This window comes from Amblyomma mixtum, chromosome 2, assembly GCF_055824585.1.
Source record: "Amblyomma mixtum isolate Tamu chromosome 2, ASM5582458v1, whole genome shotgun sequence".
Lineage (NCBI taxonomy): Eukaryota > Metazoa > Arthropoda > Arachnida > Ixodida > Ixodidae > Amblyomma > Amblyomma mixtum.
Window position 1 is genome coordinate 307,020,630 of NC_143013.1, and position 25,370 is coordinate 307,045,999.

Consider the following 25,370-nt stretch of genomic DNA (forward strand, 5'->3'; position numbering starts at 1 on the left):
CTTTTTCGCTATAAAACATAGCCCGGCGTGATTTTTCTTTGCAAAAATTAATCGCTTGGTAGTAGGGGCGAACGCCCTAAATGTCTCAAACCCGCTCCAGGTCCTGTGTGATTCCACAATAAAAAATTTCTCGCCTTCAGACTCCGCGAGTATAACATGTCACCATGGCCTATCATTTATTTAACGTACCTCCGTGCAGACCAGAAGCAGCGCTGATTCTTCACTGTGACAACTTTGGAAATGCGTGAGCCGGCGAGCAGCGTACAGCCTCCAGATAAGGTCAGTAACCATAAGGCGGACTTTTTATCAGGTTAAAGAATCAACTGGAGCAAACTCTGCGGAGTTTCGAAGCGGCGATTCTACCAACGAGCCAAAGAGGACCTGAAGCGACTGCGTGCTCAGCTGACCCTCTAAGCTTGTCGGGACGAACAATGCTCTTCTTATCTGCCTGTCTAAGTACTGATACTGGAATCTGATTGAGAACAATAAATGTTACTTTACCCAATCAAGTAACGAATGCGTTTGCGAACTGCGCAGTTCGTTTCTCAGAAATTAGAACAAAAGACCGTTGCTCGCTAGACAATTGAGCGACACGCCTTGAATTGTAAAAACCAATCACAGGGTGGCGATCGTTCTTGTCGTATGCGGTGAAATGCGAGTAATCGTTTATTTATTATGCTCAGTGCAGCAGAGACTGCATTGTGCATGCATTGGTGTTTATCTTTCTGGAGTGCCAAGTGACAACCACGTCTAAGCGCCGTTAGTTGGCTCAGGAATGGCGGCTATGCCGCTCATGCGGACAGCTGAAGACGCCAAGCATAGAAGAGACAGCCGCACCACTGCCAGCACGCTATCCGAGTATCTTAGAGCTGGTTGAATCCGTGGGCTCCGGGCATTACCCCACCCTGTCCCCAAACTAGGGCATACCAATCGCATTATCCGTTTGCAGAAGCTTATCGTTATTTGCCTTTTGCCGATATCTGGTTCGCTATCTTATTTCTACCATTTAGGCTTTAGTTGCAGTGATAACAAGAAATACTTGCATTATCTGCGCCATCTTGCGTCAATAGCTCTTGACCTGTCTTTTACGACCAGCGATCAAATTGGAAGCTAATTGCGAGGACAGTTGGTGCACGCTTCTGGCCTCGTCGGTTGCGGAATGATGAAACTCCTCATAGTTCTCGCCCATTAAATCATTGGTGAGTGCAAGAACTTCTTGCCGAGTCCTCCGACAGCGCAAAGTGTTGAAGGTATGCAAATCGTAAACGCTGAATACGTACCGTCTTTGTCAAAAGTAGCCAGGCTGCATGGTTTGCTTGTATAGTGGAGCCCTTGTGGCTTTCCTAAAGATCAAAAGGTGTTGGAAGGTAAGAAGACCCCCATTCCTTACCTTTAACCGCTATTTAAGCTTCAGGAAAGCTGTAAGGGCTCCACTGTACGAGCTAGAAGCAAACCATGCAGCCTGGTTACTTTTGACAAAGACTGTACCTCAGCGTTAATATATAAGATGCGTCGCAGTATTTTAGGGCACCGAAAAAACCAGCTCACTAGTCATGAAGTTCCGGGGCAGATTCGCCATCCTATCAATTTTCTCGCTACTTCTACTGACGAAGTTTAAACTTGTCAAACAGTAGATGCCACTCGCAGTTGCGTAGGGTAGACCTGGTGGAAAAAAGTTAATGAAGAATACCTCAGAAAAATCAAATTTCCTAATCCTTGCTAAGTCACTTAGAGGTGGGTTTGGGGGGGAACACTCAAAGGCGTGAACATTTGAACACTCAAAGCCGAACAGTGATACTAAATATTTAATACGACACGAATCAAAGCAATGTTCAGCAGTCAGGAAGGAGAACAAGAGTTTACGATAGGTGGCCAGGTATTGAAAAATGCAAGGAAACGCGTCTGTATTAGGCAAGAAACGACAGCAGATGCGCGCAATAGGAATGAAATAGGCAAAAGAAAAAAATAACCTTGTGTAGAGAGTTTGGCAAGTGTTCTCAGGTGTAAAGAGCAACCTACCAATATCCCTAAAAAGGAGACTATACCGGGCGATTGTTTTTAATCTTCACAACTTTGAAAATTAATGACTCCGCAGTGATTGCTGACATCGCAAAACTGGTCTGTATTGATGTCAGACTAACAGAATTTACTGAACTACCAATATGCTATAGGTCTTGAGATATGCATTAATAAATTCCCTGCATTTTCGCACCTCATTTGGATACTTGGCGCTCAGCGTACGCAGGTGCAGGTGCAGATATGGCGAGGAATTGATTGATTAATATAGAAAGACGTATTGCATAATGGCAGCTCAGTAAATTCGATTAGACTTTAATCACTATAGTATTCTAGTGTGCTATTGTAACATTGCAGCACCAAGCAGTTCGTTTTATTTACTGAGACTATTCACATCATACCATAATTACGTCATAAGTCATAATTACGTCTTTGCCCAAAAATTGCACGGTAAACCCTTTTTCATGAACTATGTTATTACTAAGCGCTTCATATCGACTTTCTTTTTTTTATTTTTTTTCCATTTTTGAACAACGCAAGGTTAAGCGTTTGTCATGTACGTTCAGCTACGCGCATTCATACCACGCATAACTGACTTATTATTGCGATCAAATTCATTGTTGCCGTTAAATTGTCTGCGTCTTTGGGTCGGCCCTTCTTCTGGAGAAGGCATGCTTTTTTTTTTTTTGCAGGCCTCTCGGCGCAGCAACACAATGTGTTCACGTTGAAAAACAGGATCAACTTAGCCATCAAAGATGTCACTGAGGGCTACGTGGTCAGTCCTGGATTCATGAACGGGACGAGTTACCCCAACAATTTTTACGGCAGCGTTGAGTTCTTTCCTGCGAAACCAAACAGGGTATGGCTGTTTCATAGAAGATGCTTATTTTATTGAGCAAGTTAAGGCAGTTATTTTAAGCCCGTTTCCGATTGAATTTAACTTGGGAATTATGACTTTACATACGCAGAAGGAAACTTTTTACAGCTAATAGGGTACGGACACCGATTCGTTGGTGTTGCATTCCCAGTAAGCAGGCGCAGGCTTGACGACACGGCTTTATTCACAGTGCTGCATACTGGCAGCTCGAAAGAAAACTCCCCCCGAGTACAGCACATGACACGCATATATACATATACTCAGCAGCCCGGCACATGCGCAGAACAGACAGATATATCTTATCACACAGCGGTACACGCACGTGTCGCGCCCCAGATACCGACACAACACCTCCTCCCCTACTAGGTCAAAAACGGTCATAGCCCCAACGCTCAGGAGGTCGCCTTTCCCGATTGCTCCTTCTTAATGAAATGGGTTCATTTTCAGATGGCAACCGGCCCAGTGGACTGGGTGCCACCTGAGGCTGCGCTGAAGGCATCGGAGGAGAGGCGACCTCTGATGCGTGTGGCAGGCATATTTCATTTGCAGTTGTTTTTTCATCATCAAGAACGGAATGTCGCAAATGATCAGCATGCACAAAACGCACTTTGTTTCCAATGACAACCAAATACGTAGTGGGAGACTTTACACGCACAATTTTGCCAGGACGCCAGTTCACCGAATCACCACGCACAGAGCGCACTAGCACCCGGTCACCAGTCGCAAAGAATCGCGGCTTCGCTCTTCGCTTATCTGCAGCCTGTTTCACCCTTTCGCTTTTCTCTGTCATTGCACTGGACAGTTTTGGTCTCAACAAGGAAAATCTGGTTCGTAACTGTCTTCTTAAAAACAATTCAGCCGGTGTCCTTCCGGTGAAGGTGTGCGGCGTTGTTCGATAACAAAATAGGAAGTTGTATATTCTGTGCTGCAAGGTTCTTGTAGTTCCCTTTTCTCTGTCCTCCAGCAACTGCTTGAACAGTGCTGTCTTGGTAGTCTGTACAGCCCGTTCCGCCGACCCATTCGACTGTGGGTGGTACGGAGGGGTGCAAGTGTGCTTTACTCCATTTGCTTTCAGGAAGTTTTCAAACTCAGCGGCACGGAATTGCGGCCCATTATCAGTTACAACTTCAGCAGGTAGACCATGAGCCGCAAACATGGATCTTACAACTTCAACGGTTTTAGCTGCCGTCGTCGTTGTACACACCTTCACTTCCAACCACTTGCTATAGGCATCAACTGCTAAAAGGAACATTTTTCCTTCCTTCTCCGCAAAATCGAGATGAACCCTTTCCCAAGGGTGCTCGCACACTTTCCAGGGAGCCAAAGGCGCTGATTGTGCTGCAGGTTGAACACTTTGACAAATGTGGCAAGTTCGCACCGTTCGTTCTAATGCTTCGTCGATACCTGGCCACCACACCATTGACCTTACGACCATTTTCATCTTCGTGATTCCAAGGTGCTGCTCGTGCAGCAAGTTTAGTACAACACTGCGCAAACACTCCGGAATGATTACTCTGTCCAAATAATGCAGCCCGCTTCAATAGAAAGTTCGAAACGTCGAGCCCAGAAAGGCTGCAGTTCCTGAGAAACAGATTTTGGCCAACCATGCCATATCATGTCGCGAACCGCAGTTAGCAGCGTATTGCGCGTTGTTTCGCGTTCAATGTCTTTTGCCGTCAAAGGAAGCTCGTCAAGTGTAGAAAAATAAAAAATGTTTTCAGTGTGCTCTGACGTTTCTGGCAAAGGAAGTCTAGATAAGGCATCGGCTTGGGCAATTTCCGTACCGGGCTTGTGCGCTATCTTATAGCTGTAGTTTGCGAGGAACACAAACCAACGGTGCACCCTAGCAGTTGCCACAGCACTGCTTTTTCTTTTCGGGTCGAAGAGTACGGTTAGTGGTTGGTGGTCTGTCAACACCTTAAATGTTCTACCATAAAGGTAGTTATGAAACCGTTTCACACCAAAAACAATGCTCAAAGCTTCTTTTTCAATTTGGCCATATTTGCGCTCTGCAGGTGACAGTGACCGGGATGCAAATGCAATTGGTTTATCTTTCCCGTCCACGACGTGCGACAGTACAGCACCAAGACCATATTCGGATGCGTCACATGTTAGTTGTATTTCTTTTTTGACATCGTACAACTCCAGAACATGCTCGCTAGTCAGCATCTCTTTAGAAGTCTTAAAGGCAGTATCACATTGACGCGACCAGTGCCATGCAGTTTCTTTGCGCAACAAGTTATGCAGGGGTTCGAGAACTGTAGCCAGATTAGGCAAAAATTTTGAATAAAAATTGATCAAGCCCAAAAAAGCCTTTAGCTGGGTCACGTTTCCAGGTTTTGGTGCGTTCTTTATGGCTGCTACTTTATCAGCTGTGGGATGTAATCCATCTCTGTCGATTTCATGGCCCAGATATCGTATTCGTTGCTGGAACAGCTTACATTTCGCAGTGTTGACCCTTATGCCATGTTCTCTTAGGCGTATGAGCACCTGCTCCAATCGGTCATGACACTGCTTTTGATCTTTTCCCGCGATGACAATGTCATCTAAGTAGCAGGCTGTGCCAGTCAGCCCGTGTAGGACTGTGTCCATAACGGCTTGAAACACTCCTGGCGCGCAGGCTACGCCGTATGGCAAGCGTCGGAACCGGTAAAGGCCGAGGTGTGTATTGACGGTGAGCAGTTCTTGCGCTCGCTCGTCTAATTCCAGCTGCAAGTACGCCTTCGACAAATCTAAAACTGAAAAAACGGACCCGCCTTGTAACATTGTAAAAATGTCCTCTGGTAGAGGGAGCGGGTACTGGTCAACCTCAATTGCAGGATTTACCGTGACTCGGTAATCACCGCACAGCCGAAGCTCCTCACCATTTTCCTTTGGAACAATCACCAGTGGTGTCGCCCAAGCACTGTGGCGCACCTTATATATGACTCCAGCTTTTTCCAAATTAGCCAATTCCTGCTCAACCCGTTCTCGCAGCGCATACGGCACTGATCGCGCCTTACCAAATACAGGGGACGCATTTTCCTTAACTACAATGCTCGTCTTGAACCCTTTTATCGAACCGTAGCCAGGCTCGAACACTTCGCGGTATTTCTCGGTCAAGGTCATCAAGGGCATTTCTTTCGTCAGTGGCTGCACATGCATCACTTCATTCCACCGAATTTTGATTTTACTCAGCCAGTTCCTGCCAAACAACGTAGGCATTCTGGCGCCTTTCATCTCTTTAACAATTACTAGAGGCAAGTGAAAACACTGATCGTAGTAGAACTGCAGATTGGGCTAGTTGGTGTCGATTCATAGTGTTGGTTCAACAGCGCAAACACACACAGACCAAGAAGGAGACAAGACACACACAGCGCTGAACTTACAACTGATTTTTTATTAGGAAGAAGCATGTCATAATATACACACACGACAACACACATGAAAACAGCGCACATGCGCAATGTCAACAATCTCATATTACTAAAAAAGGTAAAAACCACTTTAAAAGCACGTGTGTATCCACAAAAGCACTAACCACTGTGTAGCATTTTCATTTCCCTTACAGATAATGTTAGAGATGGCGCACTCACGCACCCTTTATCTTTCCTGTTAATGTGAAAGGCTTCAGCAATTTCTCTAGTGCGCTGGTCAGAATGACGAAACAACACGTCAGTATCACCAAAAAACGGCGTGCATTTGCATGTGAAACAATGCTTAGCTAGGTTTGATAATGATAATGCTACACAGTGGTTAGTGCTTTTGTGGATACACACGTGCTTTTAAAGTGGTTTTTACCTTTTTTAGTAATATGAGATTGTTGACATTGCGCATGTGCGCTGTTTTCATGTGTGTTGTCGTGTGTGTATATTATGACATGCTTCTTCCTAATAAAAAATCAGTTGTAAGTTCAGCGCTGTGTGTGTCTTGTCTCCTTCTTGGTCTGTGTGTGTTTGCGCTGTTGAACCAACACTATGATCGTAGTACTTCACTACAACATCAATTATCCCCTTGATATCAATAGGCGTGCCATTGTACGTAACCAGTTCGACGTCTGCTGGCCTGAGCCCGGTGTTTGGAAAGTGCTTCGCGCACTCTGCCTCCGACATTACGGAAACCGCTGCTCCTGTGTCCAACTCCATGGGTACGTTTTCCCCATTTAACTGCACACTGACTACAATGGCAGGACTGGCCGCACGGTTGTCGGTGTGGCAAAGGGTCAGAAGTTCACTGTCCGACGATTCCTGCTCTAGTTGATGCACAACTCTAGTTTTGCACATTTTAGCAACATGGCCTTTCTTTTGACATTTGAAACAAACACTGTTCAAGAACGGACAACTTACAGGTGCGTGCCGCCCACCGCATCGATGACAATTCGATTTAGTCCTTTGAGTCGTATCCTTTCTTTTTGGTTGGTCGGAGGCGTGACAGCTGTACGCCGTCGACGACTTGCTCTGCCAGAGGACATCACTGCCGCTTGACGCGTGCTCCCCACTGGTTTCCGACATCATTGCCACTGTGTCTCTCGCTGCCATTTCCATGGCCGTAGCGACGCTGCAAACACGGTCCCAGGTGAGCTCGGTGTCGGTCATGGCCAACAGCCGGCAACGTATCGCCTCCGAGTGTAGACCAGCAATCAGGCGGTCCCGAAGGGCTTGTTCCAGGAAGCTGCCGAAGTCGCATGAGGCTGCCGCTTGCTTGAGCTTCACCACAAATTCCGCGACACATTCTTGAGGTCCTTGCTTCCTTCGATTAAAATCATATCTTTCGCTCACCACAGACCGCTTCGGAGTGTAGTGCTTCTGCAGAGCCGACACGACTTCCTTGTAAGTTGAGTTGCTGGGCGTCTTTGGAAGAAGCAGGCTTCGGAGCGTCACATACGCTTTTTCTCCTATGGCGCTGAGGAACAGATGCAGTTTCTTCTCCTCGGCCACTCCATTCCCTGTGAAGTACAACTCGAAGCGCTCGATGAAGACGTCCAAGTTGCCGCTGTCAGGATCAAACTCCGGTAGCTTGCCGACTGCGAATGCCATTCTCAGTTCGGGTTGGATCCCATCCTCGTCGCCAATTTGTTGCATTCCCAGTAAGCAGGCGCAGGCTTGACGACACGGCTTTATTCACAGTGCTGCATACTGGCAGCTCGAAAGAAAACTCCCCCCGAGTACAGCACATGACACGCATATATACATATACTCAGCAGCCCGGCACATGCGCAGAACAGACAGATATATCTTATCACACAGCGGTACACGCACGTGTCGCGCCCCAGATACCGACACAACAGTTGGTTCCTCGATGTCTCATTGAAAATGATGCGTAAGACATTACTATACATGGATAACCGCGCGGCATTTGCCTACGACCGCAGAATAACTGGCAATCGAACTTTCTCTCACCCCTGTTTTGGTTTGGCTTTGAACAGCCAAGCGATAGCTATGACGTCGAAGGACCGTGTAGGTCACGTGAAGCGTAAAAAAACTGGGACATAATAGCTCATACGCCATTTTATTTCACTACAAGGCTAAAGCCAGCCTCCCTCAAGAGCGATAATTACAAAGGGGGAAGAAACATCGATACTATTGCAGGTTTATTCGTGCCTAGCATGACCTATAGTGACCTTTGACGACTTAGTCAGCCCTCAGGTATTGAAACCAAAAATGATGGAAGAAAAAAAAATAAATTATTTATGGGTCGTAGGCTAATACCACATGGTGATCCACGTATAGCAATGTCTTAAGCACCATTGCACAGAAGAAAATACGCAAACAAAATTTGGTGTTTATACTCTTCTTTCTTTGGTTCCTGACAGTTGTTTTTCCTTAGGAAATCTGTTTTCCAAGTGATTTTAAAGCATTTATTCGATTAAAACGCGACTACGACAAGAACACAGAGACCGATTTTATCGCCGCAAAATTAAAAAAATATATAATGTGTTATTCAATGGCAAGCAGTGAGTTATGACAAGAGGAATGACTTTTCGCATCTATTATCAGTGAAAAATTTATGTGATTACTGAAACATATTAAATGATTTAATTCAACGATATTCATTCAATTATAGTAGGAGGGATGGCTTCTCACTTCTTGTCCCGCCGCGGTGGCTCAGTGGTTACGGCGCTCCGCTGCTGGCCCGAAAGACGAAGGTTCGATCCCGGCTGCGGCGGCCGAATTTCGATGAGGGCGAAATTCTAGAGGCCCGTGTACTGTGCGATGTCAGTGCACATTAAAGAACCCCAGGTGGTCGAAATTTCCGGAGACCTTCACTACAGCGTCTCTCATAGCCCGAGTCGCTTTCGGACGTTAAACTCAAATAAACCAAACCAATTCTCAATTCTTGAGCAAGAAAACTCCTTTTATATCTCAGTAAACAAGCTAGCGCAACTAAACACGGAAGACAGCGCTTCGCGGCTGCATTCCCGACAGTGTCGATAAATCTGGCACCAGTTGTTTTCACGCACGCAGACTCTTGTTCCCATTCCATTTTCCAGTACATAAAGCTGTACTTCGAATACATGGACCTGGACGCAATCTACTACTGCGCCGGAGACAGTCTGCAGGTGCAGGAGACTGTGGTGGGGACCAGCGTACGGGTGTTCACAGTGTGCGGCTCGCACCGGCCACGACCGTGGGTCTCCCGCGGCGGCAAAAGCGCCAAGATCGTCTTCTGGAGCGACTCCATGCTGACGGGGAGAGGGTTCAGGATCCGCTTCCAAGCCTCCACCGACAACGGTCAGTTCCTCCAGCAGCGGTGATGTGGTGTTCGTGGCAGAACTCACGCCGCGTCGGCACAAGTCGATTCGGTTTGGATTCCAACCCATGTCGTCTTTTTCCGCTTGCGGTCTTCGATTCGATCGGGTTCCCCGCACACTTAAAAATTCCAGGTTTAGGCATATACACTCGATGGGCTTTGTGATGCTGAAGCCATCGTCGCTGAAACGCCGGACTTTCATTAACCTGTACAGAATCAAAGGCAAACCGAATGCTAAACACCACCGGACTGACCGCTACAACACGGTACTAACGCAGGGCAATGGCTGCGAGGCAGCAGTGGCAGCAGCGGCGCAAATTAAGCCTCACTTGAGAGGCACCGCCGGTCACTGTTCTGCTTGGCGACACGCCTGAAGTGACAGGCCGACTGCTGATGAGCACGTGCTGAACTGAGTAAGAAATATATAGTCAGCTAAAAACAAAAACGTACTGCAGAAACTAAAGGTAGCGACGCAGACTGCATCTGTTAGAGATCTCTGTCAAAGAAACCGCGGATATTTTGATCTCTATTCTCCCTTCTGCCGGAGTTTTGTCAAGCAGTGAGGTCGTGGGGTTTGTCCTTCGTGCAAGCGCCGTACTATTGGTGCCGGGGTTGATGTGCTCATTACTGTAATGTGACGTGCAGAGTTGTGCGCCAGGAACGAGTTCCCGTGCAAGAACCGACAGTGCATTCCCATCCGTCAAATGTGCGACGGCGTCATCAACTGCGCGGACGGATCGGACGAAATGCTTTGCGCTGATGGTGGTAAGCACTGACGAGAAATTTTATGGTTGGCCAAACTTCGTCATATTTTACGAACCAATTACACAGCACAGAAGCGTTGTCCGTTTGGAATAGGCTTATTTTTGTACGGCGCAATAATTTTGTAGAACTTCAGTCGGTTTTCTACTTAATTTGTTTAAGCCCTTCTTTTACTCCTGACCCCTCTGTCGCGATGTATTCTGGGCTTAAAAATGAATAATTTGCGCAAACTTAAATAACCTAATTAGACAGAGCTCACTAGGCAAGGCTTGGTACTTGTGAGACCTGAATTCATAGTGCCGGCATGGTTTACACTCGCAATCTTCGCCTGTTAATCTTTGGCTGATTGGATGACTGGCCTTCAAAGCATAGACCGAAGGAAGTCGATGTTTCATTTTAATACAGTGAATGAACAGGAAAAGCCGTTATACCTTATAGCCCTATCCGGTCAATCCAGATTCCATGTTCAACATTCTTGGACTAAAATTTTGAATACTGGAAAATTGAAAGTCACTGATATGAAAATTTTGAAGATAATGATAAATTCTTCTGACGGGTAGCAAAATCTTTCTTTTGCAGTGTTTCTATCGCTCGTATTGAGCAGTTAAGACTGCCATAGAAAACCAATGATCAACGCTTTTGACGACAGCAAAAACGTTCATAGCAAAAAAAAATGGAAGCCTGCCGACGGCAGATCTGCGGATATATTGATTAATATCATTGTGAACGTTTGCAATATATGAAACATTTCTGTTCATAAATTTTTCTAGTTCAAAAATGCTTCTGTCCGAACTGTTGGATATGCATTATAAGGACGCACTTTTAATGGTATCGTGCATAAGACGCCTTTAACATATGGCGTACGCACCTTAGAAGGCCGTAGTTGCTATTTAGAGCACGGGCAGCGGCGGCGTTGACACAGGCCCTCATGTGCAGTCTCCAGGGCGCTGAAGAATATCGCGAAGGTGCCGTGTGGCACACCGGTGCACCATCCCGTGACGGAGCCGGAAGACCGGTTGGTCGGAGGCCAGGAGGCGGCCCCATACTCGTGGCCCTGGCAGGTCAGCATCAGCTCCGCCGAATACGAGGTGATGGGACACTTCTGCGGAGGATCGATCATTGCTCCCCAGTGGGTACTCACCGCCGCCCACTGCTTGAGGAAGTGAGTAGAGGCTTTGTGCATTGTGGTACAGGACTTGAGGGAGTGTGCATCAACGAGACGACAGGATTGAGTGAGAAAGAGGCGAGGATGTTATTGATAGAAACAAGATAATACTGGAAAACTGTCGCTATACAGGCAGCGGCAACATGAACGGAAACGCATTACGCGGATCAAATCAATGATTACTCAACAAGTCTGAATGAAAAAGCACTTTTTGCTTCCCTCATAGCATTTTTCCTTGAACGGATAATATGCGCAAGATATTTTCAACTGCACTGCATGAGTAACAATAGAATTCCTTCACATGTTGAAACTTTCTGTTTCATATTAAAACTAACTGAATTACTAAGTTGAGCTACCCTCAGCAAAATGATGGGGTTCCTCGGATAAGTTGTTCCAACAGTTTCTAGCCCTGGCACCCATCCGGGATGCAGCTGAGAAAGTAAATAGTCTGAGCAATAACATTGAGGATACTGTTTTGCAAATTGGTATTTTGGTTAGTTTCTTACGGTCGAAAATTGTAGCAAGTTTCGCAGGCAGTTATGCTGCAAAAGTGAAAACTCTCCACCTTTCAGCCTGAATGCCCCGATTGCTTAAAGGGGAGGCCATCTTCAGCGACAACTGGCATTGGTCGTTGCTGTCTTTTCCATTACAGAACTCTAAATGAGCAGACGTGCACTCAAATGTTGCCCAAACATTTCTGTTGCAGCCGCAGCCCGAAAGACATTGTCGTGAGTTTTGGAGTGCACAGCCTCCTAAACGTCAGTGACGTCGTCACACGTCGAGCTGAAGCACTTGTAACACACGAGGTAAGTAGGAAGGCAACAACTATTTCGTTTCTGCCTGTTTCCTGCACAGTTCATGTCATACATATAAAGGATGCGGATATTCACCGAAGCAACGAAAAGCATAGGGGAGTGTTTTAATCTTTTTTTTGTTAATATTTGTGGCGTTGATCAATGGAATATTACTGGTGTCAGTATTTTATGGTTAAAATATAACTGATTACAAAGTAGAAGAAAAAATAACCACACGCCGCCGGTTCCATCCGATCAATTACACAATTAATTTTCTAATGATCAAGATCACAAATTGTAAAAAAGAAAGATAACATTCCCCTATGCTTTCCTTGATTTCAGTGACTGTTCGCTTTTTTTACATGCGAGTGATAATAAGCCTCTCAATTTACCTACCTTTCTCAAAAGTATCGCCTTCAAAATTAAACGCAGTTTGAGAAAAAGTTACCAACTTCTTAATACCGAGGTCACTCTGTGCACAAAGTGCTTGGATAAATTATGAATGCGGCGTGATAGATAAGCAAAACATAACCTTTGTCCTGAACGAGTAATTTCAGTGTCACGCTCAAGCTAAACTTACATGGTGGAGCGTGCGTGGCCAAAAAAAATTCACAGTCTATCTCGTCTTCGAGAGCAGATGTAAGGCTGAAATGCAATGTTGAACAGGCTTAGCCCATTTCAGGTCAGTTCATAGATGGTGGAAGCCACGCTTAAGTTTTAGTCTTTGCCATCAGCCACTTAGCTTTTCATAGCCAGCGAGAGCGCGTTCGGATACCTTCGTCGCTTTTGGTATGTGGAGACCAGCGTGAGCAGCGTCGAGCACAGTCAGCACGAGGGTCTCGGGCGATAGCGCCACCTCTACCGCATTTATTGCGGTTGCGTCGACAGGACGGTCGACGGAGCTGTGGCGGCACCATGCGGCCGAAGCGAGGTCCCCAGCGTTGGGTGTGGCGCGTGCTGGCTCAAGCTGCTCTGCTTCGGCGCATGGCCGGTGGTGGTGGCGGAAAACGTTTCTTTTCTTTATTTTACAGTATTTTTTTTTTGCGGCTTCCGATGGAGTTGTTGAGGATTTGCGGGGTCGCAGCGGAGCACCAGACAGAAACGACCAGCGTGGCAGGCTTCTAGTTCCGGACTGCGCGTGCCGGGCGTGCGCTCCGAGCACGCGCTGTCGTTCTTTATTTTCTTTTGTCGCGGGAACGCCGATCTCAGCGCCTGCGCTTTATAGCGTCGCCGGGCGCTACAGGGCCCCCCGCCTAGACGGAACGTCGGCATGTACGTGCCGACGGGGCAGAGATGGAGTAGCCACGGCAGGCAAGCAGGCAGCTAGAGTAACAGTGTCCCCACGGGGTCGCTACAAGGTCCGGTAAGTTCAGGTCAGAGGCCGGGAAGAGCAGTCGGGTGGAGTGCGCCGGCTCAGGTGGACGAGCCTGGCTGCTGCGCAATGGGCGAATGATGCAGGGTGTCCAGCTGACAATGGACATCGGGGCAGGGGAGGCCATGATTGGGCCGGCACCGACTGTAGTGCTGCCCGCTGGCACAAGTGTCATCAGTGTCGGAACGTTGCAGCGGATGCCGATGGGAATCTGACGCGCCGAGTACACGATCACAAGCACAGGAGCGGGCGAAACAGCTCCATGGACTGAATGCAGCTGTGCTGCGACAGCAGCAGCTGTAACAGTATTTGGCACAGGTGTGACTGTTGACACAACGGTGAGAGCCGTGACGATGGTGGAGGAAGTTGCGGAGCTCATTGTCAGGTGCTTGGGTGAAGCGGGATCGACAGTCTGGAGCGGTTGGCCAGGGATGATGCGCGTGTGAGCATGGTCGGCTGTAGGTGGCTGCAAAAAGGTTGTTGCAGTGACAGGCCGTGCAGCTGAGACTGCGACATCAGATGGCTGGCTGACAGCAACAGGCACAGCTGGTGGTTGGACAGTTGCTGCACTACTCGGTGTGGGTAGCTCGACCATTCGGTGCCGAAGGTGGCTCAAGTCAGGCACCAAAGCAGACGCTTGCAGCGGCGGTGTCGAGCTGCCAGGGTCAGAATCCGAGAAGCGGTTGACCGTACTGAGGGTTTGGGGTGGGGCCTCTGGGGCAGGCGGTGTGGTCGCCAGGGTAGTGGGGCTGGTATGTGGCATATGCTGCGGTGGCGGCTTCAACCTCACAGCAGAGGCCTGCAGAGCTGTTGGCGGTAGTGACGAGGTAGATGGAGATGCCGGAAGCCTCGGCACGGCTGCTGCCGCAGAGACGCGTCCTTGGCTGCAGGAGGCTCTGGCGACAACGCCACTGAAGCGCAAAGAGGCAGAGCCAGAGACGCGGGTACGATAGTAGTGGGAGAAGGACGCGAGGCGGAGCTCGTGCGGATCCCACCTGGTGTGGCGTCGAGAGAGACAGCCGGGCTGGAGACGCTGGACGGGAGGGGCGGCGATGCGGCGAGGGGCTGATGAGGCGGGCCGGGTTCTGATGAAGGCTGCGTGGGCGCGAGCGAGGCCGGTGCAGGGCCAGAGGCTGGCGGCGGCGAAAACGGGTCCGCTGCGTCGTAGAGCGGCGGCGGAACGTAGTAGGCGCCGAAGTACGCCAAGACGGCCGTACGCAGCTCATCGTATGGCCGGCCGCCGAAAGCAGAGTAGGTGAGCCGACGCAGGAGGTCGGCCGGGAGGATGTCACAAAGGACTTCGTGTTTGAACGGCTGGATGGTGATGCCGTTCAGGTACATCGCAGCCTCCAGTTGGGCGAACCACCCGCCGACGCCTGCAGGCCGGAACGCCGGGAGCGGCGGGTCGAAACTTGGGTGCTGCCAGTACGCCATGCTGGAACGCCGCTGCGATAGAAGGCACGGTTCGCCAAGTCACCACTGTTGAAGGTTTTGCGGGGTCGCAGCGGAGCACCAGGGAGAGACGACCAGCGCGGCAGGCTTCTAGTTCCGGACTGCGCGTGCCGGGCGTGCGCTCCGAGCACGCGCTGTCGTTCTCTATTTTCTTTTGTCGCGGGAACGCCGATCTCAGCGCCTGCGCTTTATAGCGTCGCCGGGCGCTACAGAGTCTTCCATCTTCTCTTCAGGGTCGGTTCCCCTAGTCCAGGGCTCCGCTGAGGGTAGCTTCCTTGCGTGCACGCCTTACTAGTCCTTGCTGGACTTTCAGGATGCCGCTGGATAGCACCCTCTCCCACTGTTCCGCAATCGGGTTTTCTATTACGGCTAGCTCGTCTATTTTCTGGCAAGCCTATGTGGTAGGGTATAGGGTTGGTTTGTCTCCACACTACAGGCACTCGCTCTTCTACTGCGTGGGGTAGATTCGTTACTTAGCATGTTTAGACACGAGAATGGTCCCGTTTGTAACTGTCGCCATGCTACGGCGTCTTCTCTATTTAGTTGTTTGTGTGGGGGCGGGCATTTTCGTCTCATCCCTCTGTAGTAGTTTAGAATCTCTGTATAGCTTTGGGCTACCGGCTCGGGTTCCTCAGCGGGGTCGGGACTGTTGGATGCTCGGTTTGTTGCGTACCTTTGAGCTATCCTATCCGCCTCCTGATTTCCCGTAATGTCGGTATGTCCCGGCACCCAAACAAACTATCCAAACAGGCCAAACAAACTATCGTGTGTTTGTCCTGGTTGTTTTCAGTTTTGCCACTTCAGCGGAGAATGCGGAGCGCGCTGTGGCTGCTTCTGCGGTTTAGGTAGTTGCCTCGCAAGCTGCATGCGCATGGCCGGCGCTGGTCGTGCGGGTCGCTGCAGCTGCTTTCCGCATGGACGAAGGACACAAAGGCATTTTCGGTTACTTGACCTTTTGCAGAATGTTGTGTTATGAGCTGAGCAATATTCAGCTGTGTATTTGAAACTCTAATCGCGCGATTCACAAGCATCGAAAGAAATGGCTTCACTTTAAAAACATAGAATCCAGCTAGAACGCATCGCTTATCGTTCTCTACTATTCCTGATTTCCAGCGGTTCTCTCACAATAAGAACTACGACCTTGCCCTGATAAAGCTCGACATGCCGGTCAACATCACGGACAAAGTTCGACCCATCTGCCTCCCTCGAAAAGGCGACGACTTGATTAAACACGGCCAGTGCTTCGCGACTGGCTGGGGACAGACCAGAGGTGAGTGGATGCATGCCGGGAGTGGAGGTGCTTCAATCGATAGTCGGCGCTGTAGCGGATCTTTAGGCGTACCATGGTGCAGCGCGGATCTCGTTCCCAATCAAGGAAGAGGTCAGCCTTGATGAGTTAGTCATTAGCAAGTAATGCGATTCCCTACCGGGAACATATTCCACACTGTAATTCAATGCCGTGAAGTTTACCTCCACTGACAGCACCTGTAGATGATATCTACAGCTCTGAGTTATCAAACAGTTTGAAAGAGGCTTAGTCACTGGGTTACTTTTTGAACATTTCGAAGGCGAAGATCTCGCCTGATGTATAGGCCTTTTGAAAGAGGAAATAACAAAGATATCAAGTACCGGTTCCTACGGATCATTCATCCAAACGTGTTACCCTCAGTAGTAGCATTTTACTTGCCTTGACATTTGTAAGCCATAGAATGCCCACTGACAATAACTTTCCTACGAAGAAGCTGACGTGCCGACCAATAGTGCCTATAGTGCCCACCAAAAAGGCACTATATATTGCATCCGTGTGTCACCAGCGACATGCGTTTAAAAAAAAACTGCTGATACATGCCTGAGGTTAAGGCGGTGATGTGCGAATACTTGATTTTTTGGACGGATCTTACTCAAAGTCTAATAGTAGCTTTTTTTATCCTTTAATTTCTCTAGGTGACTTATGGGCAACATTTGCGATTGCTTTTGAGCATTGGATGAGGGTTTATTTGCCCACAAAATATAAAGCAATACGCAAGGCGAGGACATAGACTTCGCAAGAAATTATCTACCTCTAGCTCGAAATCTCATGCCTAAGAAAATTTTAAGAGAGTCTTCCTTTGTCTAGTTACGCTGTCATTAGATAACTCTGTAGCACTCTGAAAATAACAATTAAGAAAGCCAAGCAAGGAAATTTATATATTAATTTGCAGAATTTCGTCAGAACAGTGGTGCTTAAATTCTGGCAATATTTAAATCCATGATCGCGTAAAAGCGTCAGCTTGCCCCAAGTGTTGCTATAAGAGTGATGAATAAATTTAATAATTATTTCCGCTCAGGCTTTACCGCAGACAACGACGATATGACTAAAATCCGCCATCAGGCGCCAAGTAGCAGCCATGAGCTTGGTGATTTCATAATACTGAAGCGGGTATTCCATCACTGTTATATAAACGTATGCCAGAAAAATGTAGTGGGCCCGATAAAATACAAACCGTTTTTTTTTCTTTCAGAAGATGTGCGGAGTGGGCGTCCAAGTATTTAATACATATATATAGAAAATCTATGGAACGCGGTAAAGTGCATAGAGAATGCGAAGGTGCCTAGGCCATCCCTATTTTAAGAGTGAGAGATGTTACAGTGCCATCTAACTGTCGTCCCATTTCCCTCACTTCGACTTCCTGCAATTTGAGCACATTATTATGAAACATATTCTAACATTGGTTCAGCGTAATAGTCTGCGCATTGAGAATCAACATGGTTTCAGAAAAGGGTTCTCCAGAGTGACTCAGCCGTTAGAAACAAATCATCATCGTGCTGCAACCATTGATAAGCGTGGTCAAATTGATAATATTTTTCTAGTGTTCTCCGAGCGATGGGAAGCGATGGAAACTACAAAAAGTCACGACGAGTCCACACGAATGTGTACAAGAGTGCGGCTATCACCATCGTCATCTCCAGACAAACTGCACCCTTTGCATCACAAAGTCCACTTGAATTCTCCTCCAGTGTACCCGTTCCTGCAACAGTTGCGGTACCCACTTACGTAAGAGGGGGGTGGTGGGGGGGGGGGGGGGGGGGTAGGTGCTCTCATCTCCCCTTTCTCGTTTGCCGTTTGAGCGCTTATAAGGGGTGCCAAAGCAATCAAAAGCGATGAATCATTAAGGCTGAGGTTACGAAATTATGGTGTTCCATCACAAAGGCGGGCTCAGTAAACCGCGCGTAGAGTGAACGGTGTTCGGATGCTTTGCAGACTGCAGTGGCGCCCGCCTCTGCTCTCATCTGTGCAGGAAGCGGAAGCTTCGAAAATCTGAAGCAAGCCGAGATGATCGAGTTGAATTTCGAGGAATGCAGGAAAGCTGTCAGCCTGTCATTCAAGGACCTCGTAGAAAGCGACACTTTCTGCGCTGGCGATCAACGAGGGGAACATGGCGTTTGCCACGTAAGTGTAATATGAGGGGGATATCGCGATTATCCACTCACACGTCGTCGTAATCAAATGAAAAATAAAATAAGCTAAAAATAAATAAAATCATATAAAACATTGGACCTTCGTCAATGTGCGTGCACACACAGGTAGACAAAATTTCAAAAATTTTGTCTGATTTTATTCAGTTCAGTTGTGAAGTTCCCAGCACATAAACCAGCTTTGTGAATGGAAGGGAAATGTTATGAATTATTCTTGGCAAGTATATCTCTTTTCGAACTTTTCGCTCACAAGCTTCCTACATAGCGCGTAATAAAATTACGCAGGATCCAGTTAACCTGAACGGGGACGCAAATCTGCCGTACGCTGTAGCACCAGTTATAGGTACGAACTGCGCACAAAAGACACACACAGGAAAACACGAGGGAGACTGAAAGAGCGCAAATGTGCGCAATTCGTACCTACAACAGTATGCACCAACTCGCCCAACAAGAAGTTCTTCTTAACCACCAGTTATAATTTTTAATGACCAATGTTTCATTATATTTGGTAAGTCCCATGTAAAACAGGCAGAAAAGTCAGACTATGAAAATGCTCATCATCGCCACATGTCAGAAGTAAACAACGCTAGCTGACACGCGCGGAGCCAAGCACAGGAAACGCACACATTGCTTTCACTGGAAGGTGCAGCTTATTATATCGCTGTCACAGGGGATGCTGGCAATTCTGTAGTGAGCGGCCACTGAGTGACAGCCAATTTTCACAATCGCAAGCATCGTGGGTGCGATGAGCTTAACGGGCGAAGATATTTTACTTTAAATAAGGAATTCATGACTACTGAGGCCACATAAGTCAGCAAAGTCAGTCTCCTGGAAAGTGTGTGCCACTGGAGGTCGCGCAACGACGTGTATACATTGATAGCCGTATACGCTGCTTACATAACGAACACATTTCCTGCAAACGCTTCAGGCAAAGCAATAGAACAAAAGCAAACGCAACTGACGGACGAACTGAAAGGTTACGATTACACAATGGCAGAAAAAATTAAAGCACGAATAATGAGAGAAAGCATATGCAGTGATTTTGTTAACATTTAGAGATTTATATCTTAGAAACTGTGAGAAATTCATTGGTGCGGTTTGTAGAGCTGAATTGTACAGCAAGGCGGGAATTATTTATCTCATGTGGATTATTAATTAAACTTAACTGAAATATCTTATAAACTTTTCCAATATTGTTTTTAGGGGCGAGGTTATATTTCGAAATTGATGGCTGTCAACATCGAAGGTAAGCCTCGTTTTTAAACTTTCTTCATTGGCAATGTGGTTCGAAATATAGAAGGTAAAAAATCAGCATTATCACACTGTCAAAGCCACATTGCCGATGAAGAAATTTTAAAAACAGGGTGCACCTTCCACGTTGACGACCATCAATACCGCGATATAATCTTATCCGCTAAAATCAAAAAAGAAAAAGGTCATTAGTTAATTTATAATCATTAGCCGTATAATTATTGATCAGTATGATGTACATAACGTCCGCCTTTTTTGCACAATCTAGCTGAACAGACTTCAAAGACGTGTCTCTCAGAGTTTCTGAAATAAAAAATCTGTAAACGTTAAAAAAAAATCACCCTGTACATTAGCCTGATCATCTTCCGACCACGTAAACAAGCATGGAATCCAGGACTAGTGTTTCGAGGTGCACAGTTTTAGAACGCCTGTCTTGCCTTCTAGTTTCACGGCGCAGCAGCCGCGAAGGTTATAATGCGCCTTAGTGCCGGTGTTGAGCACGAAGTTGCGATTAAATTGTCAGAGCGCTGACAACTTTCTTCCGCAGGGGGACAGCGGTGGCCCATTGTTTTGCTCGGAGGACGGCACCGCATGGAGCGTGCAAGGAGTCGCCAACTCCATCCTCAAGACCACCGGCCTCTACACCCTTTGCGGTGTCGGCAGCGACTCCTTCTGGAACAGGGTCAGCGCGCACTTGCCCTGGATCAAACACTCCATGCGCGCTGTCTGAAGAGAGGCGCGTCGGCTGGCTGGATGGAAGGAAAATACATAACAAAAAAGCTCCTCTCCTCTCTGTTGTTTTGCTTTTACCATGTTTTGTCGCAATTTATGCCAATATTGCATTTATACGATTGCGTAAGTCATCGTTTTGGGTGAGCAAGTTGAGGGCTCTCAAAGCCAGATGTCTTTTTTGCTTGTCCAACATCAAGCAGCAGGCTATAACAAAACCATTGCAGGCTTTAATAGTTTTGTCATGTTTCTCACTTGCCCGTATTACAAGCAGAAATGGCAGTAGTTTTACTGCCATATCTGTGGACATAAAAGAATTGTACTATTCCCTCCCGCATGACGACCTGTTAAGCGATGTCAGAGATTGTATCGAGGCCCATGGTGCCGTTAGATTTCAAAATGCTTCAGGCGTGGCCGTCAGCAGCTTCTTGGAGCTGCTGGACACTTACATGAATTCCACCTTTGCACAGTTCGAAGACCACATTGTCTCTCAAAGAAACGGGATTTGCATTGGTTCTTGTGTCGCGCCCGTACTAATCGATATATGCCTTGCTGTTCGGGACCGCAAGATACGGGACCGATGCGCTGAGTTTGGAATAGACGAAGTGTTTAGGTTTGTAGACTATTTTCTCGTAATCTTGAATGACGAAAACGGTTGTGCGAATACGCGAGTGCCCGAAGTTTTGACAATGTTTTCAGAGTGTCTTCGACCGTTGGAGGTGACCCATGAGTGGCCAGCCAACGGCCACATTAGGTTCTTAGATTTAGGACTGCACTTTGGCTCTGAACACGTTTGCTGGGCCTGTGAGCCGAGGGGTAACAAACCAGACCTCCCGTATGCCTCAGCGCACTCAAAGATTGTGAAGAGGGCCATTGTGAAGTCGTGCTTTGTAAGCGCTATTGAGAAGACATGTGGGCACCGTAAAGAAGAAGCCTTTCGAAGCCAAGTGCGTCGTCTTGAGCAAACCGGATATCCAGCGCATCTCCTAATTGCTGTTGCAGAGGGCATACTGAAACAATCGCGAAATGGGCCCACCACAAATGAACGTCGAACAAAGGCAGCTGTGATACCATACCTACATGCGGTATCATACAAACTGAAAAGGATAGGAAACAGAGCGGGGGTTGATATTTTCTCCTCGTCCCCGAAGAAACTGCATCAGTTGAGCAAAGGAGTAAATTCTGACACCGAACGTGAGCCCGACTGCGTGACGAGGCACCGTCCTCGTCTCGTCGATTGCGAAAAAGATGTGATATATTCAATTCCCCTGTCGTGCGGCAACGTCTATATAGGCCAAGCAGGGAGATGCCTGAACACAAGGCTACAAGAGCACAAAAGGAACCTAAGGGACCCGGACTCAGGGGAACTCGCCTTACACTGTAGCCAGTGCGAGGGCTGCACCCCTGCCCTTGAAAGAACTGTTATTCTTCGCAAATGTCGGGACACCACCACGAGGTTGATAGCAGAAGCTCTGGCGATATCAAAATGCGCAGATAAGTGTGTCAGCAACCCCTCTGTTCGCCTTAGTGAAAAAGAAATGTCATATCTGAACGCCAATGATAGGACGAAAGATTGGAGGAACGGGAGACAATTCCGATAATCGTGCCACGAATGCGTGAGGTGATGTGTTGGTTTCTGTATTGTTGTTTTGTACCTAGTTCTTATATAGGCTGGCTCAGAGCAATAAAACACAGTTGTTAGTCAGCGCTTGTGTTTGCGTCCTTCTCGTCTCGTCCTTGTTACTGCTGCGCTGCAATTTTCCAGTATGCAGAACCAACTAGCCAGTCACTATGTTTTAAGCAGAAATGGCCTATTTATCTTCATGTAGGTCAACTAATATCGTAAAACAGTACTCTTATGCTTTCCTGTTGATGATAGCCTTGATTTTGGAAGTACGTTTTCAGGTACTAACGTTCTCAAGATTTCTCGTTGCTATTAAGAAAAGATCTTCATTCGATAGTCAATGCTCGTCCCATTCCACTCTGCGATGCGTGTTTTTGTTATTATTTTACGCTGATCTTGAACAGGAACATTAATCGATTAGGCCAGTCCTCCCCCCCCCCCCCCCCCCCCCCTATGACTATGTTTATTGTCTACGTTACCGAGCCTCGTAGCATACAGTGGCCTTTAGCACGTCGAATTCAGATGTTGTACTTTTTGCAAAAACATAAAGGAGATAATTTTCCCGCGGAATTTAAGTTCTATGCTATGTTTCACACCGTCAAAATCAGCGGATTCTTAACTGCTTGCCGATAACTTGCTTCTAAGAGCACTCAAAGCTAAACGAAGGGAGCCAGTCGAAAGAGCCAAAATTAATACCCGTTCTAGGAGAGACAACCACGATTCCCGAAAAATTTAAAGCTCGAATAATCTATTTGAGGAGGTGCTGAAATAGAGGAGAGGCTAAACTTTTCTTCATTGTAAGACACCGCAAAAGACGACGGACCAGAGAAAGAGAGACACAGGACAAGCGCTGTTCTGCGTTTTTCTTTCCCTTGTCTTTTGCGCTGTTTTACAATGGGCCTATATCAACTGGCCCATCTCAACGTTTTGCCACCACGGTGGCTCAGTGGTTATGGTGCTCGGCTGCTGACCCTAAAGACGCGGATTCGATCCCGGCCGCGGCGGTCGAATTTCTATGGAGGGGAAATTCTAGAGGACCGTGTACTGTGCGATTTCAGTGCACGCTAAAGAACCCCAGGTGGTCGAAATTTCCGGAGCCCTTCACCACGGCGTCGCTCATAGCCTGAGTTGCTTTGGGACGTTAAACCCCATAAACCAACCCAACCAAACCAACTCAACGTTTTGCTAAACTTTCCGTTGGTCCAGGTTCTGTTTGCAAAAAACAAAAAAAAAACAAATGCATCCAGGTATGCCCCCATGTCACTCCGTAGTCGGATGGAGTAGAAACGACTTGTTCTGACTGGCAACGTCTCGTCATGCTTGTGGCTGGAAACTCTTCCGGCGACCGGTAATATTGAGCTCAATACCGTTTTTCTGCATGCTGGCCTCAAGGGCCGACTTCTATGATACTTCTATGACTTCTATGACTTCTATGATACTACTTCTCTCCCGACTTCTATGATACATTCGCACACAATGTGGACCTGCGTGAAGCTTTGTGCTATACCCAGCAATTCTGGACAAAAACATTTTTGAGTGGGAAACTATTTATGAACGCATTTTTTTTTCATATATAAAGTAAGATTTCACCACAGAAATCAATATATTCGCAGATCACCCGACGGCAGTCTAGTATAGTTCAGCAGCGTTGCTTTTTGGGCTTATTGGTACATAGTTCCAATACACTGTAGCGCAGCAAAAGACGAGGACACAAAAGACGAACACCACGAGCGCTACCCTAACCTAAGCACCTCAACAGCTTTAAGTCCGCTACAGGTACTGTGTTAATCCGCAATAGAAAATTTCTCGACTTCAGACTCCGCGAGTATAACATGCTGCAAATGCATAGCATTTATTTAACGTACCGTCTTTGTCAAAAGTAACCAGGCTGCATGGTTTGCTTCTAGCTCGTAGAGTGGAGCCCTTACAGCTTTCCTGAAGCTGAAATGTCCGTTAAATGTAAAGGCTGGGGATCTTCTTACCTTCCAACACCTTTTCATATTTAGGAAAGCCACAAGGGCTCCACTATACAAGCTAGAAGCAAACCATGCAGCCTGGTTACTTTTGACAAAGACTGTACCTGCATGCAGACCACAAGCAGCGCCGACGCCCCTCATCACCGTAAGAACTTTGAAAATGTGTGAGCAGACGAGCAGCGTACGGTCTCCAGATAAGGGCAGTAATCATCAGGCGGACTTTTTATCAGGTTAAAGAATCAACTTGAGCTAACTCTGCAGAGTTTCGAAGCGGCGATTTTGTCAACGAGCCAAAGAGGGTCACCAGCGACTGCGTGCTGTTGTGACTCTGCCCCCCACTCCCCTCTGTGCTCCCGAGCGACGCCTGAAAAGAACAGTGGCGCCCGACACGACTGACGGAGACTTTGAGTCTACAGAGAGAGAGAGAGAGAGAGAGAAAGGACGAAAAGGCAGGGAGGTTAACCAGGCGATGCCCAGTTGGCTACCCTACACTTGGGGAGGGGAACAAAGGGGAAAAAAGGAAAATGAGCAGCAAGGAAATGAGTCTAGAGACTCCTTTCTTCCACTGCGGCGTCACTGCTACCCCGTTTTCCCGACTTAAAGGGCAACTGCAGCACTTTTTTGAGAATTACGCGATATTCAAGGATTCAAATCTATATAGGCTTTAGGTAAAGCATGCCAAGTGTTTTTGCACTAGCGTTTAGATTAGTGACGTAATCGACAATTGAATTTTGCGCTTCTCCTGAATGCACCGGAGGAGTGCAGGGAAATTCAGCGTGACGTCACGGAAGGTATGATTCCAAATTACCGCTGTCGTCAGCCACACCCTGCCCTGACTCGTTAGACGCTTCCAAACAACTTTCGGCAGGGTTTTCCTTCGGTAACGTGGGTTTTTTCCTTCAAAGCAGGCGTTTTTGCGTTGGAAATGTACAGACACCTTCGATGACGTCATCAGGCGCCCTCCCACTTGGCGTTGTGAGCTGCGGAGAAGCTTGAAGGGCGTCCGAATTTTAATAGGCGATTACTTCACTATTTCGATAGCTAGCCCAAAAAGACTTCGCATGCTTTACCTGCAAGTTTCACACATTCGATCCTCTTAAGCTCGTTGATTTCTAAAACCTATGCAGTTTCCCTTTAAGGCGTTTTCCTTAGGCAGCACCCAATTCA

The 25,370-nt window shown here is 47.4% G+C and overlaps 2 protein-coding genes across 4 annotated transcripts; one reads left to right on the forward strand and one right to left on the reverse strand.

The window, feature by feature from the left end:
* Positions 1 to 254: 254 nt before the first annotated feature.
* Positions 255 to 20,658, forward strand: LOC149364846 (chymotrypsinogen B-like). Of its 3 annotated transcripts, none has more exons than XM_089574776.1 (9): positions 255 to 279; positions 2,709 to 2,875; positions 9,363 to 9,603; positions 10,268 to 10,387; positions 11,321 to 11,546; positions 12,256 to 12,355; positions 16,281 to 16,437; positions 18,446 to 18,597; positions 20,422 to 20,658. In XM_089574776.1, exons 2-9 carry the CDS (start codon positions 2,807 to 2,809, stop codon positions 20,602 to 20,604), a joined length of 1,248 nt encoding a protein of 415 aa, XP_089430902.1. In that variant the 5' UTR covers positions 255 to 279; positions 2,709 to 2,806; the 3' UTR covers positions 20,605 to 20,658. The 3 variants fall into 3 exon arrangements, with proteins under 3 accessions (XP_089430902.1, XP_089430901.1, XP_089430900.1); XM_089574775.1 differs by lacking the exon at positions 255 to 279 and adding an exon at positions 784 to 1,250; XM_089574774.1 differs by lacking the exon at positions 255 to 279 and adding an exon at positions 784 to 1,199.
* LOC149364847 (uncharacterized) lies at positions 3,337 to 7,954 on the reverse strand. Its single transcript, XM_089567520.1, has 2 exons — positions 6,914 to 7,954; positions 3,337 to 3,409 (listed from the first exon to the last, which is right to left on the reverse strand). Exons 1-2 carry the CDS (start codon positions 7,951 to 7,953, stop codon positions 3,337 to 3,339), a joined length of 1,113 nt encoding a protein of 370 aa, XP_089423646.1. The 5' UTR covers position 7,954.
* Positions 20,659 to 25,370: the final 4,712 nt, after the last annotated feature.